General features: G+C 50.2%; 1 protein-coding gene across 1 annotated transcript in view; it reads right to left on the bottom strand.

The window, feature by feature from the left end:
• Window positions 1-17192, bottom strand: part of CCDC60 (coiled-coil domain containing 60) — a 652013-nt gene that overhangs the window by 212791 nt on the left and 422030 nt on the right. Inside the window, exon 4 of the mRNA XM_086943297.1 lies at window positions 5030-5263. Coding sequence (XP_086799423.1) covers window positions 5030-5263 — 234 coding nt within the window. The remainder of the gene's footprint in view (window positions 1-5029; window positions 5264-17192) is intronic.

Below are 17192 nucleotides of genomic sequence, written 5' to 3'. Positions count from 1 at the left end.
TAGGATTCGGGGCAGTCTTGGGTCACAAGTGGTGCATGCAGCATTGGCCAGAGGAATGGGCACGACAGGGTCTGACATGCAATGTTACTTTTTTAGAACTGTTACCTATAGTGATGGCATTGCACCTGTGGGGAGATATGCTCGCAAACAGGCACGTTGTTTTCTGGTCAGACAGCATGTCAGTGGTTATGGCGATCAACAATCAGAGAGCAACTTGCACATGGGTGCTGCGCTTATTGAAAGAATTAGTGTTGCAATGTCTGCATCGCAATGTACATTTTACTGCAAAGCATGTTCCTGGGGCGTCAGCGTCAGCGGGACAAGGCGTCCCGCTGACGCCTTGTCCCGTTTTAAGTTGGCAGAATTCCGCACACACTGGCCGCAGGCAGACAGAGAGATGACGAACTTCCCGGCGGGGCTATGGAAGCTTGGTGCCCCGCAGCACCTGAGTTGATAGCAGCATCCCTGGCCCCCAAAACTAAGAGTATGTATGAGAGGTCGTGGCAGTTTTACCAAGACTACTTAAAATGGGGCGGGGTTAGTAGAGACATTCTCACCCTTGAGCCTCTTGGGCTTTATAGTGCAGCAGAGAGCTAGCGGAAAATCAGTGGTGATGATGAAAAGACAATTGTGGCAATGGCATTCTATGCTGGCTTAAGGGGGGTGGCAGACCCTACAAAGGACCAGAGAGTGAGGAGAGCTGTGAAGGGATGGGAAAGTTTAACCCCCGGGGCGAAGGATTCAAGAAGACCCATAGACGTGAGCAGACTGGTAAATATCCTGGAGAATATATATCGGTATCAATAGGAGACTAGCTCTAGAGTGGATTAATCTGACACGGATATGGTAGATTAATATTAATAATGTAGCGACTCAGTATTTTGTCAGATGGCAAAGGCACCTGTTGGGTGTCTTTAGAAAGCCCTCACCCACCAACCTAGTTGGTGGCATGCTTCATCATCGGGCCCACCCAGTGACACCTAGCGTGTCCCGGGTGTGCTTCGACGCCTGATTACAGCGGAGCAGGTATGTCACTGTGTGTGCAGTGTGAGGTGCTAAGGTAAGTGAAGTTAAAACGGCTTGGCAGACGGTCCCTGGGGTGAGGATACTTTATTAAAAGGGCCTCCGCCAGCGGTTAAAAATAAGGCTGTGGGACGTTAGAGGCGGGTTACGACCTCCTACGTCCTAGAGTAGTCAACATGTTTCAGCCAGTGCCTTATATTAATCTGGCTTTCATCAGGACAATAAATATGTGTGGGTTAAAATTAGGGGTTGTGTAGTGTAGTCTATGTGTCTACACGCCCTAAAGTGTATCTAACTGTGAGACGGGGGATTCCCTTCTCAAGATCACGCTTTCAATGCTTGTTGTTAGCTCCAAGGTTATTGAAGTGGCAGGGTGAGGCCAGGATTTCTGGCCAGCACCAGCGTGGGACCTGTTGTGCCTCCTTCGCAGAACCGGTTCTGCGAAGGAATCCCCCGTCTCACAGTTAGATACACTTTAGGGCGTGTAGACACATAGACTACACTACACAACCCCTAATTTTAACCCACACATATTTATTGTCCTGATGAAAGCCAGATTAATATAAGGCACTGGCTGAAACATGTTGACTACTCTAGGACGTAGGAGGTCGTAACCCGCCTCTAACGTCCCACAGCCTTATTTTTAACCGCTGGCGGAGGCCCTTTTAATAAAGTATCCTCACCCCAGGGACCGTCTGCCAAGCCGTTTTAACTTCACTTACCTTAGCACCTCACACTGCACACACAGTGACATACCTGCTCCGCTGTAATCAGGCGTCGAAGCACACCCGGGACACGCTAGGTGTCACTGGGTGGGCCCGATGATGAAGCATGCCACCAACTAGGTTGGTGGGTGAGGGCTTTCTAAAGACACCCAACAGGTGCCTTTGCCATCTGACAAAATACTGAGTCGCTACATTATTAATATTAATCTACCATATCCGTGTCAGATTAATCCACTCTAGAGCTAGTCTCCTATTGATACCGATACATATAAACCGGGGATCTGGACTAGCTTTCTGGTCCTCTCTCTCTCTCTTGATTCTCGTCGTTGTTGTTTTTTTTTTTTTGTTTAAATATCCTGGAGACTCTGCCCAAGATTTGCTTTTCCCCATACGAAACTCAGTTATTCAGGGTAGCCTACGTTCTAGCCTTTTGCGGGGCACTCAGGATCTCGGAATTGCTCCCTGCCTCTAAGGCGGATAGGGAAGGGGGCATAAGGTGCGGGGACTTGATTGTGGCAGGAGACGTCCTGAGAGTTAGGGTCCAGAGATCAAAGACAGATCCATTGGGTAAGGGGATATGTTTGCAACTAGGCAGGGTAGCGGGGTTGTCATACTGTCCTGTAAGATTAACAAGGGAATTCTTGCAAATGAGACCGCAAGGGGGCGATGACAGAGTTCTGTTGCACAGGGACGGTTTACCCCTCACCAGATTTCAGTTCACAAGGGTGGTTAAGCTGGCATTGACAAGGCTGGGCATAGACTCGACTGACTTCACTTCCCATTCATTCCGTATTGGGGCAGCAACTACAGCGGCAGGCCTGGGGCTCCCAGAAAAAACGATTAAGAGGTTAGGTTGGTGGAAGTCAGCGTGTTATGAGCGTTCGGTTCGCCCACAATTAGTTTGAGTGTCGCAGCGTGCCTCCCCTATCGTACATAGGTAGTGTTTTTCATTTCAAATTTACCCTAGGTACCACATCCCAAAGACCCCAAATATGCTGGTGCGGCCACTCCTTTATTCGTAGGGCGGGGTTGGCCTTCTCGAAATCGCACGTGGGAAAAGCGTGGGAGGCACAAGGATTGGACCACCATGGGTGGGGATAGGTGGACAACATTTAGCCGACGCCCCTAACGATTTGCGGGCGGCCATGAACAGAGGTACGCCTACCCCCGACTTATTAGTGCTACACTCTGGAGGCAACGACATGATCCCGGCGGGAAGAAGGGGCGTAAAAGAGTCACTGTTCACTGCTTTAGCAGCAATCAAGAATATGTTGCCGAATACGATCTTGCTATGGTCCGAAGTCATTCCGAGGCAGGCATGGGCACGGGGCACGGGGCGCGCCTCCAAAAGTGGTGAATAAGTCTGTGAAAAGGTTGAATCAGTCAGTTGCAGAAATACTTCAGAAATCGAGCATTTTGACCATTAGGCACAAATTAATACAAACGTCTAGTCCGGAGCTATACGCTTCGGATGGAGTACACCTGTCTGAAGCGGGCAATGAACTTTTCATACAAACCGTACTAGGGGCCATCTCGGAAGCTCTGGAGTGCAGGGGGAGAGGTCGAGTCCGCCAGTAAGCGCCTCGCCCTGTGGCGGGGTCCTGGACAAGAGGTATCACAGGGACTCCTTTGGTCAGTGCCATTTTTTACCCCAGAACAGGTCTTAAAAATCATCATGGGCTCTGGGCTGGCGGGAGATTTGGGGCTGACCTGCTGGTGGCCCTGGATTCTCTAGCCCTATCCTGGAAGCCGTTGGTTGCCACAAGTGGTGGCAGATTATTTACCTGCGGCTCTGTTGACTGGAGGGCGGTTAACTTAAGGAGAACAGGCTAACTTGGTTGTGGCCTGCTGGCACAGCCCGAAGGTCAAGCAAGGCCCCTTTGGAGAACGGGCTGTAAATAGAATGACTATGTATATACGTGTGAGTATTTGAATACTGTGATGTCGATAAACAAGTTTTAAAGAGTTACAATAAATAAAAGAGGCCAATGGAACAATTGGCCTAGAACTGTAATTTAATAAAAATGTACACACTACGAAAACCAAACAAGACTCAGGTGTCTCTATTGAGAGGGGGAGAGAATGGTGATGGGAGTGAGTGCACTTTGTATGCCATCTATGGATTTTCATAGCAACTAAGGGCCCTGTTCATGAAAAAAGTACTAAATCTACATCCATAGAATAACATCTGCATATAGGTACAGACTTACTATCCTTTGCTATTCACCAGCATTTCCAGTAGGGCGACAGGAAAGCTGTGCCAGATGCAGGTATACTACTGTGAACGTCACGGGTCCTATTCCCCTTGTGTGCATTTCTACATAGGGTAGAACTACACACAGGGGGAATTAATCTTCCTTTGAAAATATACCTTTTTCCCTTAAACTCCTGCAAACCACCAAATGTGAGTAAATATCGTTCCCCTACATTTGTAGAAGAGGAGCTGCTCCAGCCCCGATTTGGAGTAAATTGCAGACCATTTTCAAGGTAGCAGAAGAGGGTAAGGAATCGGAGTAGAGTTTTGGAACGATCGCATATATACATTTTTGGGAGTTACCAAACATTCAAGGAGCTTGGACTTTATAACGTCCCTTTCCCGCTGCCCTAACTGGGTTATAGAACTCCAGATTAGTGAATAGGGCCTGAGTTTCAATCGTGCGCATGGTGTAGCAGGGCAGATTTATATATTGGCAGACAAAATAATGACTATTGACATTACTGTGTACTTTACTCCCGCCATGTCAAGGGAATTCCACACGCCGTATTTAAAGATGTCAGCTGCCCTGAGGACATCTCTTGCATTGGATTATCATGGCGGTTCCTGGAGCTGCATAAAAAGTTTGATGGACGCCTTTGTCAACTTGACGGAAACGTAAGTCAAACTTAGAACATATTTTCTTTAAATAAAATTCCCAAGCGGGATTTTTTTATTAAATGAAAAAAAACCAAGAAAAAAAAAACAATTAACCTCTTGCCATGAGCGCATTATCCCATGGGGTGGGTATCATTTAAAGGTTTTTCAAATGGAAAGCAAGAAAATAAGAGTGACAAAATAAAAAGCTAATGTAAAGCAGTGGTTGAAATTAAATTCTAGGCCAGCTGTTGACACGTCCCAAATTAGTCTTTCACAACCAGACAGCTGTGCTGTCCAGCAGGCTTCTACCTAAAAAGCACACTTCTTCAGTTTTTGACAACATGGCATAATCACGGTTCAATTAATACATATTTGTATGCTTCTGTCAACACTGGAGGTTCAATAAAGTAATGCAGAAAACTCTTACTTGTTTGGTTGCAGTTGTGCAGCCCATTGCTGCTCTTCCATCTCCTCCTCCTCATCATCATTTTCAGTATCATCATCCTCAGCAGACGAGGAATGCCTGGAGGACTGACTCCCTATGCTGCATGCTCCCATAGGTCGCTTTAGGTCGGCTTTGTTAGCGCCCACCTTCTCTTCTTTCTCCTTCTTCAACTGACAGAAATACCCTCTGCCATGGCGTGATGCGCTGACCAACTGCCTGCAAGAACACAAGATAAAATCCAAGGTCAACTTCGGTCGAGAAACGTTACTGGCTTTACACCCTGGGAGTGAGGTCGGATTGTCAACGTGCTGGAAAAAATGTAATAATTTGTAAAGAGTGAGGGTGCAAAATAGAGAATGGGGATTTGGGGGTGCAGCCGACCATTGGGAGGCTTGCCCCCACAGGAAGTTTTAAGGCTGGTAGGAGGGGAAGGGGACACGGGGCGGACGGGAAGGGCTCCTTGGGCTGTTTGGGCTGGGGGAGGGCATTTGGGCTACCCTTGGGCTGCTTTTGGGCTGGGGTGGTTATAGCCGGACATCGTGTGTCACTGTCCACCATTTTGTGGTACAGTTACACAGCAGCCGGTAGTAGGCAGTTGGGACACGTGTTTTTGTGCGTTTAGGTAGTGAGCGCTGTGGTAGGGGTCCTACGTGGAGTCGCGGCAAGTAGTGGTGTAGTGACGGCGAGCTGGCAGCTCTGCGTGCCGGTGGTTGGTTGCGGAGCGGAATGGCGGCGCTTGGTGACCCCCGTGTCCAGGAGGCTCTGAGGTTGCTGGGGGAGGCGGGCCGCATGGACCTGGTGCGGCCTGACCTCCAGGTAAGGCCGCCGCGGCGCGCTGCCAATGGCGCAGCGGCAACGGTGATAGCGTGTGGTCTGTCGCGGTCCCGGTCGAGGAAGGCTACGGGAGGCGGGAGGGGTGGGAGGCGAAGCGGGAGGAAGGGGCCGGCGGGGGAAGGCCACGAGGCGCGGCAAGGCGCGGAAGGGTGCGGGAGGGTCTGGGGGCCTACAGGAACGCCCTGAGCTGCAGTTTGTGGGCGGGCGTGGGGGGGCTGGGGGTGACAGCAGTGAGGTACCTGGCAGGGGGGCGGGGACTACGGGGGTTGTCGGGGGAGGGGCGCCAGGAGGGGTGGGTGATGGCAAGGCAGCAGGAGACGGGGAGGGTGCGAGGGGACTACAAGAGCTGGAGGGTGGGGGGGAGGGGCGGGGCGGGGCTGGACAGGATGCAGGGGGGGCGGGGTCCCAGTTACTCATAGCGGAGTCGGATATGGAGGTGGAGGGAGTCGGGGAGGGGAGAGGAGGGGGGCGCAGAGAGTGAACTCGACTGGGGTTCTTCCTCCGGGGAGGGGGCGAGCGTGGTGGGCCCGAGCAGGTCTCCGTCGCCGAGAAGGCAGGAGGGGGGGGGGGCGCCGAGGGGAGGGGCGTGGAGGCGGGGGTACTCGGTTGGAAGGCGGAGACAGGGTGGAGGCAGTGGGGAGTGGGGGGGGGATAGATGGGGGGTGGGGCCGGGCTGGGGGCCCGGGGGTGGGGGGTACGGGGGCCGCAATGTGAGGGGGGGTGGGGATGGGGGCAGGGGGGTGGGGTGGGAGCTGGCGGCGCCCGGCACGGCGCAGGGGACATTCTGCGCGGTGGGGTTGAGGGACACAGCGGGGCTGGGACGGGAGCAGCGCGTGGGGGGGGGCAGGAAGGGCCTTTTTTCCCCGGTATGCTGGACTTCACATTTTTTCATTGGCAGGATATGTTGGCGTGGGGCTCGGGTGAGCAGCATGCGGCTCCGTTCCACCGAGGGGACGGGCCGGCTCTGCCTGGTACGGGCGGTCGCGCTCCAACGTGGGACAAGGCGTGGAACGGCGTTGGGCGGCGACTGGACGAGTCACCGCTAACCCCCCCAAAGGGTCACATCGGCCGCCGGGGTTAGGGGGGGTCATGCAGCTTCTGTTCCTTTGACTGTTGGTGCGAGTGCGGAGGCGGGAGGGGGCGAGTGCGTGAACTTGGTGGATCTGATGTGGGTGTGCAGAGAGAAGACGGGATTGAGCCTGCTGGAGTCCATGGGGGACGGCCGGGGGCTACAGGATGTTGGAGATGGGGAGTCTGAGGAGGAGGAGGAGATATGGGAGGGGGGATCTAGTAATTTTGTTGGCAGTGTGTTACAGGTCCGGCCACAGCAAGACGCGCCCAGGGTGACGGCCCCCTCAGCTCCACTGGTTAGGCGGCGGGATTCGGCACGGACGCCGACCTTGACGCCAGGTAAGGTTAGAGACGGAGTGGGGAGTGGTGTGGGCAAAAGGCGCTGTGTGCAGGTGTCGGTGGGGACAGATACTCGGGGGGATGATGGGGGACGGCTGGTGAAAGGCCGGTATGTAAAAGACACGGGGTGGGGACGGATGGCGGGGCACTGGCTAGCGCGGTCGGGTCGTGCGCTGGCGGGGGGATGGCATCGGGGGGAGCTGAGGCGGGGGCGGCTGCGGCCGGGAGTAAAGAGAGTTGCGTGGTGCCGGTGCGGAAGCTTCCATACATGGGAGTGACCAAGCCGCTGGGGGCGCATTTGTCGCTGGCGACGAGGGAGAAGATCTGGAAAGGTGAATAGATTGATATTTTAAAGATGTTGCATAGGGAGTTGACTTCGAAGGAGGGGTCAAAGGAGGAGGAACAAGAGTTGGCTCGGCGCCCCAAGGTCCCGTTAACAATCGACAATTGGTCAGCGGCTTTCCTAATATACGCCAGCTTATATTGCGAAAATTTCCCAGATCAGTCCATCGCGCTATTCAAGTACATGGACATGGTGCGGAGGGCGCAGGTGATGTATGGGGGGTACGCCTGGTCTCACTATTATGAGGAATTCCGGGCGCGGATGGCGGCCGACACAGAGGCGAAGTGGGGGGAGCTAGATTCTGACCTTTACCAGCAGACGATGGGAGGGGCCAAGTTTGGTCGCACCATTTATACGGCCAGCGGCTTGCTGCTGGCGCCTGCACCCTTTACGGCCCGCCCCACCCGCGGGGGGGGGTGGGACAGATTGAGCCCACCGGTCAAGGCTCAATCGGGGCCTGCTGGGACTTCAATAAAGGTACGTGTGGTCGGCAGGTGTGCCGCTTCCGGCACGAGTGCTCCAAATGCGGACGGCGACTCCCAGTGGTACGCTGCTGGGGTGTCGTGGGGCCACCAGGACAGCAGCCCGCACAAGGTGGAGTGCAGGAAGGGGGGGCACAGGGGAGGGGAGGTGGCCGGGGGGGGTCTGGGGCTTTGGGAAAAGGCTTATACACCAGTTAGATTGGAACAGATGGAGCCATGGCTAACGGCGTATCCGTGGGCGGACGATGCTGCTGTGTTGCAAGGGGGGTTTTGGGATGGTTTTCGGCTGAGCTATGAGGGCCCGCGGATTGCGCGCTGGCCAGACAAACTGAAATCGGTACAGGCCCACAGAGGTATTGTGAGAGAGAAGCTGTTTAAGGAGGTCAGGGAGGGCCGTATGGTGGGCCCGTTTGCGGAGCCTCCGCTGCCGGGGTTGATTATATCCCCGATAGGGGTGGAGCCCAAGAAGGAGCTGGGGCAATTCCGGCTGATTCAGCACTTGTCATGGCCGGCAGGTGGATCAGTCAATGACTTCATCGCGTCGGACTTGGCGTCGGTGTCCTACTTGTCGGTGGATGTGGCGCGGAGGCTGGTGTCGGGAGGTGGGGGGGCGCCATGATGGGGAAGTGTGACATTAAGTCAGCGTTCCGATTGCTCCCAGTACACCCAGAGGACCACCAGTTACTGGGGATCCAGTTTGACATTGGCATTTTTGTGGACAAGGCACTGCCAATGGGGTGTTCCATCTCCTGTGCGCTATTTGAGTGTTTCAGTTCCTTTTTGCAGTGGGCTTTTTCCAGGCGCACTGGCTCTGAGATTGTGACACACTACCTAGATGACTTCTTTCTGGTTGGGCGCCCCGGTGCGACGGACTGCCAGCGGCTGCTGGACAGTTTGGCAGGGATGATGGGGGAATTTGGTGTCCCCATGGTGCCGGAGAGGACGCACAGTCCCAGCACGGTGTTGTCCTTTCTCGGTATAGAGCTCGACGTAGCGGGCATGGAAGCACGCCTGCCGGAGGACAAGAGGTTTGGCTATGTTGTCGTTGGTGGGCGACATGCTGGGCAAACAGAAAGTGTTGGTTCGGGAGGTGGAGGTGCTGTTGGAGCATCTGAACTTTGCATGTCGAGTGGTGCGAGTGGGACATACCTTCTGCCGGCGGTTGGGTTTGGCGCTGTTGGGCTTGACGCTCCCCCATCACCACATGCATCTCTCGGCGGGGTGAAGGAGGATTTGCGGATGTGGCGGGTTTTCCTGGAACGGTTCAATGGTTGGAGCGGGACGTGACGCTGTACTCCGACGCGGTGGGTGTCTGCGGTTTTGGCCTGTATTGGGACAGTAATTGGTGCGCGGAGCAATGGCCAACACACTGGCAGGCGGTGGGATAGAGCATTGCCTTCCTAGAGTTGTGTCCGTTGTTGGTGGCAGTCACGGTGTGGGCGGCTGAGTTAGCGCACAGGCGGGTGTTGTTCCGGGTGGATAACATGGCGGTGGTACATGTGGTGAACAGGCAGTCGGCGCGGGACCCCCAGGTTTTGAAGCTGATGAGAGTTTTTGTGCTGCGCTGTTTGGAGAATGACATTATGTTTCATGCGCGCCACGTCCCGGGAGTGAACAATGACATTGCGGATGCCTTGTCTCGTTCACAGTGGCAGAGGTTCCATGGGCTAGCCACGGCGGTGGAGAAGGTCAAGACGCGGGTTCCGAGGGGGGGCTCTGGTCGGCGAGAGACGCCGGGTCGTTCAGCTGGTGAGGGCATCGTGGCTGGGTCCATGTGGAAGGCGTATTCACAGGCGTGAGAGGAGTTTCGGCACTCTGGTGCGGTACGGCGGGGGATCCCTGGTGGAGGGAGGAGCAGGTGGTGAGTTTCATGTTGAGCCTGATGGACAGAGGTTTGTCACGGGTTATGATTGCGGGTAAGCTGGCGGCGGTGGCGTTCATGGGGAAGTTGTGGTGGGGGTATCCCCAGTCAGCGGGTGAGTTGGGGACTCGTCTACTGGAAGGATGGGCGAGGGAGAGGGGAGCGGGCGTCGCACAGCGCCGGCGGATAACGGGGGTTTGCTGGTGGGCTTGATCGCTGCGTTGCCGTCGGTCTGCCGCATCGGGGAGGAGACAGTATTGTTCTCCACACTAATGTCCTGGCTGTTTTTTGGAGCATTTCGGGTGTGGGAACTGGTGGGTGTGAAAGGGGGGCGGGGACTCCTGTGGGAGGACGTGGAGATGCGGGACCGGGAAGTTGCGGTGCGCCTGCGACGCTCGAAGACAGATCAAAGAGCTGTGGGGACGTGGGTGGTGTTGGGACCTGGAGGTCAGGAAAGGGTGTGCCCGGCGAAGTGGGGTAGGTGACTTGCGGTGGGTCGGAGTGCAATGGATGACGAGGTCTTTGGTCGGAAGGAAGGCGGCAGAGTGACGGCCGCTCAGGCTTTGTGGGTTCTGCGGAAAAGCAAATGCTCCTACTCTACTCTAATCATATTGACTGTCTGTTTCCAATGCATACTGAGTACATTTCTGCATGGTGTATCTTATGGAAATAGTAGACCCTTTAATCATAGAGTGAGGCCTGACCCTTTCTCCATCCTTTAATGTGCCCACAGCATTAAGAGAAGTTGGTCATATCCCTCTGCCTGTAGTCCATTTGTGTTTAGTACATGTTTACACATGTGTGTCCCGTGCTCACCATGCCACTGTAGTCAAACTAGCCTGACTGATGAGGGGTGATACCCCAAAAACGGTCTCAGGATGCTTGTTTATGGTACAGGGAGAACCTGGCCTGGCAGTTTGGGCTGGACTGTTCCCATGGGGAGCAGGGTCAAGACTAATTTGCATACTGGGGTGAATGTTTGACATTGTTCAGCATTCCGTCAATCTATTGTTCTTTTTACAAGGGAAGTGATTAAAGCCTCAGGAATATAGCAATAAAGCAGGAAGGAAATTACTCTAGTACAACAGGTGCACTGCCACCACCAAAAAATGGTGGCCTGTAGAGTCTGACACATTGTTGTGTGTTTTGTCTGAAAGTAAAGCTCCAACAGCACCAGGTAGAATAATTGGTGTAATTGGATACATCTAGCCCCAAAGATCTGAGAGGTTAAACTCCCAACTGCAACTGACTAGATCAGATTCCTTTCTAGCTGACATTCTAAATTCCAAAGGAACCTAAGGTCATGAATATTCTATATGAAAACCTAAAAGAAACTCAAACATAGAGCAGTGCTTTGTATCAATACTTGAGGAGGATGACCAGTAGACAGAGCCCTCTATTCCTCCACCGATATAAGTGGAAAGCAAGGGAAAAATGTGTTACCCACTCTGCAGGATTCTATCATTGAACTTGGGAAGAAGGCCTAAAGTACACTCTGCTATGTGAGAACCCACTGCTAAGTGGAAGAGTATGCTTTGAACTGGAGGCGAAAGCCAGCCAAGGAGAAAGAGTAGATCTGTAACCAGAGGAGAGTCAGCATAGTTGGAACAAAAGGCCTGTGACTGGAGGTGAGGGACAAGCCATGTGGAGAAATAAGTCTGTATTTGGAGGCGAATGCAAGTCCAAGTGAAAGAGTATGCACTGCACTGGAAGAAAGATCGATCAGATATTGATTAGTACCCCAGAGACTGAAGGAGAACCTCAACCCAGTTTAATATCTGTAACTGGAGGTGAGACACAGCCTAGGTGGATATGTATCCCCATAACAAGCGGCGAGAGACTGCCCATGAGTATAAATATGCCTGTGACTGGAGGTGAGGGCAAGCCTAAGTGAAAAAAGTACGCACTGTTAGAAGTAAGATCCTGCATAGGTTGAATAGTATGCTGTTGACCGCAGAGGAGAGCTCCCTTCGGTGAAAAAGCTTGCTTGTGACTGAAGGTGAGAGCTAGCCTACGAGATAGAACATACCTGAGACTAAATGTGAAAGACAGCTTAAAAGGAAATAGCATACCTTTGAGTGTAGCTGAGAGCCCGCCTATGAGGAGAATATACCCAAGGGAGGAAAGGAGAGGCAGTCCACTATGAAGAGTATGCCTTGACAGGAGGTGAGGGCACAAAAACGGTCATGTACATTTTTTAAAGTCCAGGCACATTTCTAGATTACAGCTCCAGCAAGGAAAGAAAGGGATATCAGTCAACTTAAATTGTGTATTTTCTCCTTTTTGGAAATGTGCCCAATTGTTACTGTTAATTTTGATATTCTATCATCATAATAAGCTGAAGATGTAGCTTAAATGATTACCTTCAGTTAGTAATGTGTACTGCATCTTTTCACTTGCCTTTTTCAATGGTCTAGGAGGGAAGCTTAAGACATACACTGACAATATGCCACCACTTAGCATTACTTAACGGGGTATGGAAGTCACAGGGCGCATGCCTCTTGGTTGAACAGTTTACAGAGACTGGCCTGTTTTTGCTAGAGTTTGGAAATGGAGGTCATCAGAAAGTGGTCAATGAACTAAGGGGGGGGGCAAAATGTTCAGCTCTGGTTATCCCGCCTTCTCCAAAGGAACCCCAGCACTGTGATAATGACAAGGAATAGGGCCTGGGACAGTTACGCTTGTCTGGCCTTGAGCACAAAAAAAGGGTCTTGGAAAAAGGGACAAAAGAATTACCTCTCCACAATGATCTCTACTGACCTTCATACCTCAACAAAGTTACCTCTAAAATGCTATTACGTCATATGAGATTGCATTGTGCACCACTACCTGGTAAAGTAAAAAGGTTAAAGTAATTAAATGAAAAAATATAATTTATCAAAATTTACTATAATATACGCTTATTAAATATAATTAAAATATGACAATACAAATTAATTAAAAATAATACAATCAAGTAAATATAGTTGGTTGTGCTTGGATGTACGTACGAAAGTGGGCAATTATTAGTTTGAGACAGGTCTGAGCTGTACTCCAATAATAAACAAAATCTGTGTTAGGGTGAGCCACAAAAGTTGCTAAATAATTTTGTGCTTAAACTTCCGATAGCTTGCACAAAATCAATCAGGCTTAACTCAGAGGCAATATGTAAAGTATTTATGCAGCACTCAAACAATGATAACAGGAAAACACAACACAAGGTAAATCCCAAACCAAATTAGAAACACAGAGAAGAATGTAATATATAAAATGACACCAAAGCGACAAAGATCCAAGCATTAGAACTAGAGTCATGAATTTTTAAAGTTTCATATGAAAATATCCCCAAAATGCATAAACGACACTCACAGGTATCTGGTCATGGTGGTCAAACGGAGAAGTTCAAGTCAACCATGATGGAGTGTGGGTCACGTACAGGGACAAGGATTTACTTTCTCGTATCCCAAGTCAAAGTGCGGACCCTCAGCTGGACCTTTGCTATAGCGAGAGCCAAGAGGAGGTCATTGGAGGTTCAGGGGTGTGGAATTTAATAAAATAGCTACTTGTCCATAGGGCAGGTTACTTCATAAATCTACTTGTCCTGTAGCAAAATCCACTTGCCCCCTTGGTGCCATGTACTGCAGCAACAAATTATGGCAGCAATCCCATTATATAAGAGCTCTGATATAGCCTCTCTGATTATGCCAGGGCTCATACCATAGTAGTGTTTGAATACTTGCAATCCACTTATGTTGCCACGTTTCCGCAGATCTACATACTGGGGCTGAAGGAAGTGGTAAGCAATAGTTCCAGGGTTAGGATGCGCCGTGTCTGTGAAAACCTACTAGCTTGCATGTTTAAGGGTCTTCAACAACTCTTCTCTAATCTTTTCCCAAACTGAGAAATATTGGAAATTTACTCCTGACAATGGCAGATGTACACCTTCTTCCAGAGTTGGAAAAAAGTGGTAGGAGGGAAAGTGAACTTGCAAACACTCAGATTTTCGCATGAGGAAATCTACACATGCATATTTGCTCATGCTAAAATGCCTTTCACAAATATTTTCTAGGAGTACTATTTCTTTCCCTATTTCTGTAGAACTTGGGAATTTACGAAAGCTGTAGAGCTGCATTTAATGCAAGGACATATATACCATGGGTGCACTTTTGAGACTTTCTTTAATAATTGGGCCCCTAATTTGGCCCTGGTGTTAATTGTGACCTTTTGTGTTTATTAAAAGTCTGTCTCTCTCTCTCTGTTTTGGCTGGCTTCAGTGTGAGTGACAGCATTCTGCTCTTTCACAAGGAACATATTAGCACACAAAGTAGTTTTGTTCACTGCCAGTAACGGCATGGCAGTGTGTGCTTTTTGAGATGAAAAACAATTTTTGCTTTTGCCAATTTTTGTTATAATGGTGAGGGCCCGGCAGTCCCCCCACCAAAAAGGTTTTACAAAAACCATGCCAAAACAAGTCACACATTGAAAAAACTAAAAAGCTGACCATCAATTTCAGATCTTCTGGCTTTGCCAATGCTTGTTTATTTGTCTTTCCCATAATCCTATTGAAACTGGTTACACTGATTTTCCATTCTGAAAATTTTGGGGTAAATACTAGCATGCATCAACACATTACTAAATGATGCTGCAAAGAAATGGTACCTGGAATCTTACAGTAGTTATACAAAATGTTTTTTTCTTGCTTTCATTTTTTATGAACATTTTACTTTAAAAGCAAAGAATGATCAATCTTGCTTTCAAGGTTCGGCAAATATTTGCATCAAATCAGAGAGCATTCTGGGAGTATTATACATAGCCTCATATTGCTAAACATTGAAAAGGTCTGTACACATTTTTATACTGGAACCACTTTCAGTAGTGCAGTCGGAGCTTACATTTACTTGGAGCGCTCACCCTAATAATAAAGGCTTTCAATTAATGAACCATAAATACCAGTTTGAACATCATTAACATATAGGCAAAAATATAACTTTACCTACAGACTGTGCCCTTCCGTGATCCATAATGTGGTTCTACAAACTGGCAGCCAAAAGGTTTGTGCCTTCTTGTCCCAAGGACAAAATACACATGAAAAAGTGTTGCCCTTGACCCCTAACAATATGTCCTACAGGAAATTCCACATCCCTGAAGGTACTAGGAGCAATCATCACTGCAGCTTTCTGCTTGTGGTCAAAAGGAGCCACAAACATCTGGGTTGTCACCTGGAGTGCAGATTTTGATGACTTGAACCAGGAGGAGCCCACTGTGATGCTAGCCAAGGATGCAGGTGCTTTTGGGATCAGGACTCACTAAGCACAGGCCAGCAGCAGGGCTCATTTATTTGTCAGTTGGGCAGTTGCAGGGAAGGCATCTGGAAGTTTGTTGTGCCTTGTAGCTTAAACAGAAGGTCAGCCAACTGACTGTTATGTCACTTCTGGGAATCCTAGATTCAAGGCAAGCAGGTCTAGTTTAATTCTTTAGACAGAAAGATGCTTTTTCTTCTGAATTTTACACAAGTCCAGCAGTGTTCCAATAAGAGGTTCTGAAGGTGACACATTTAGACCTAGTGCCAGCATTTGTGTGGGACAAAATCCCTGGCCTACTCCCAAACTGGATCTAGTCAGTTCTTCCCCTTTTCCTGGGTGTGGCTCTACACTGTCTAGGGTGACAAAAGCAAGGGCAGACCTGGTGTCAGGTCTCTTTGTGTGCACTGGTCGCAGAATCCTTCGAATTATAATCAGGGCTGGGCACAACTCCTCCTCAGTCATCCTGTTGGGAAGACCCACTTCCTCCACGCCTAGGTCCTTTCTGTCCCCAAGTCTGGAAGGAATAGACAAAAAACCACAGGAGAGTCCATTCACAATCATGTGACTATGAACAGTGGCAGAAAGGCATATTTGGTTTAGGCTGAGAAGTGCTGACTTTCTAAAAGTGGCATTTTCAAAATAGTAATACGAGTTTGCCACTGAAGAGGATTTTAAATTACAATTCAAATGAGTTGAATAAGTATTTCTCTATCTGTTACCAAACTGAAGTTATCACTTATTAAGTGTAATAAGGTACGGAGGAGATAGCCTAGCTACAATGAAAAATTACTTTGGGAGTTTTTCACCATAAGGATATGTAAAACTTAAACACACATGCCCTACTTTTTAAATACAATGCACCCTGCCCTATGAGGCTTTAGGTCCAGCTGTAGGGGTGACTTAGAAGTATAAAAAAAGGAAGATTAAGGCCTGAAAAATGGGTATTCTGCATCATGGAAATGGCACTTTTAAAACAGTACCACAGGATCCAGTGGCAGGCCTGAGACATCTTTTACAAGGCTACTTTAGCGAGTGGCACAATGCCTGCAGCACATTAGTAGCATTAAATGTACAGGCCCGGAGAACATGTAGTACCTTATACTAGGGACCTAAAAGCAAATTAAATATACCAATCATGTATATGCCAATTTTACCATGATTTCAATGGAGAGCACAGCACTTTACCACTGCTTAGGAGGAGTAAAGTGTACAGCGCCTTAAACCCCCTTCCCCACTAAAAATGGGTTCAGCATAAAAATGCAGAAATCTACTGTGTCCCTGCTGAAAGGGCCTGGTCCAACAAGTATGTAACTTACTGTATTAAAAATTTTTTTTAAATGTAATTAATACTATAAAACATATATTAAAAGTAGGGAATGAGTGAGGTTAAACTTAGGCATTAGTGACGTGGTTAAGATCATAAGGAGGAGAGGGGGGGGCGTGGCTTGGACGCCGATCGGGATGGCGGCGTGAGCTCGCAGCTCCGCGCGGAATCCCGCTAATTCTCCTGTTTTCGGGACCCTAGGCGACCCGAAGACGACGTTCCTGCCCTCTGAAGTGTAAGGGGACAGCTGGGCGCAATCGGGGAGTCGCTGGGGGACTGCTGGCCCCGAGAAGATCGAGAGAAGAGGCGGCCGAGGTGTTGCCGAGGGTGAGAAGAAAATGGCGGCGAGGAGTTCGGACGGCCCCGAACTTCAGCCCTGAACCAAGTTGTCGCCGAGTGGCAAGAGATCCTGCACTTGGCTGCCCGAGGCACTAGGATTGGCGGTGCTGTGTCCTGAGACCAGGGGACGCTGACCTGATTCACCCAGGAGCTCGGGGACCCTCGTTGGCCACCGCCCTGAGACTTATCCTTCCCCCCTCAGGCCGGAGGGGGGTGACGGAACGGAGCCCGTCCACCTGGCCATTGTTCCTGAGAGCGTCGGCGGGGACA

Source organism: Lissotriton vulgaris, chromosome 11 (genome assembly GCF_964263255.1).
Source record: "Lissotriton vulgaris chromosome 11, aLisVul1.2, whole genome shotgun sequence".
Taxonomy (NCBI): domain Eukaryota; kingdom Metazoa; phylum Chordata; class Amphibia; order Caudata; family Salamandridae; genus Lissotriton; species Lissotriton vulgaris.
Note: the sequence above shows the minus strand (reverse complement) of the source record. Positions and strands in the feature narration are given on the sequence as shown.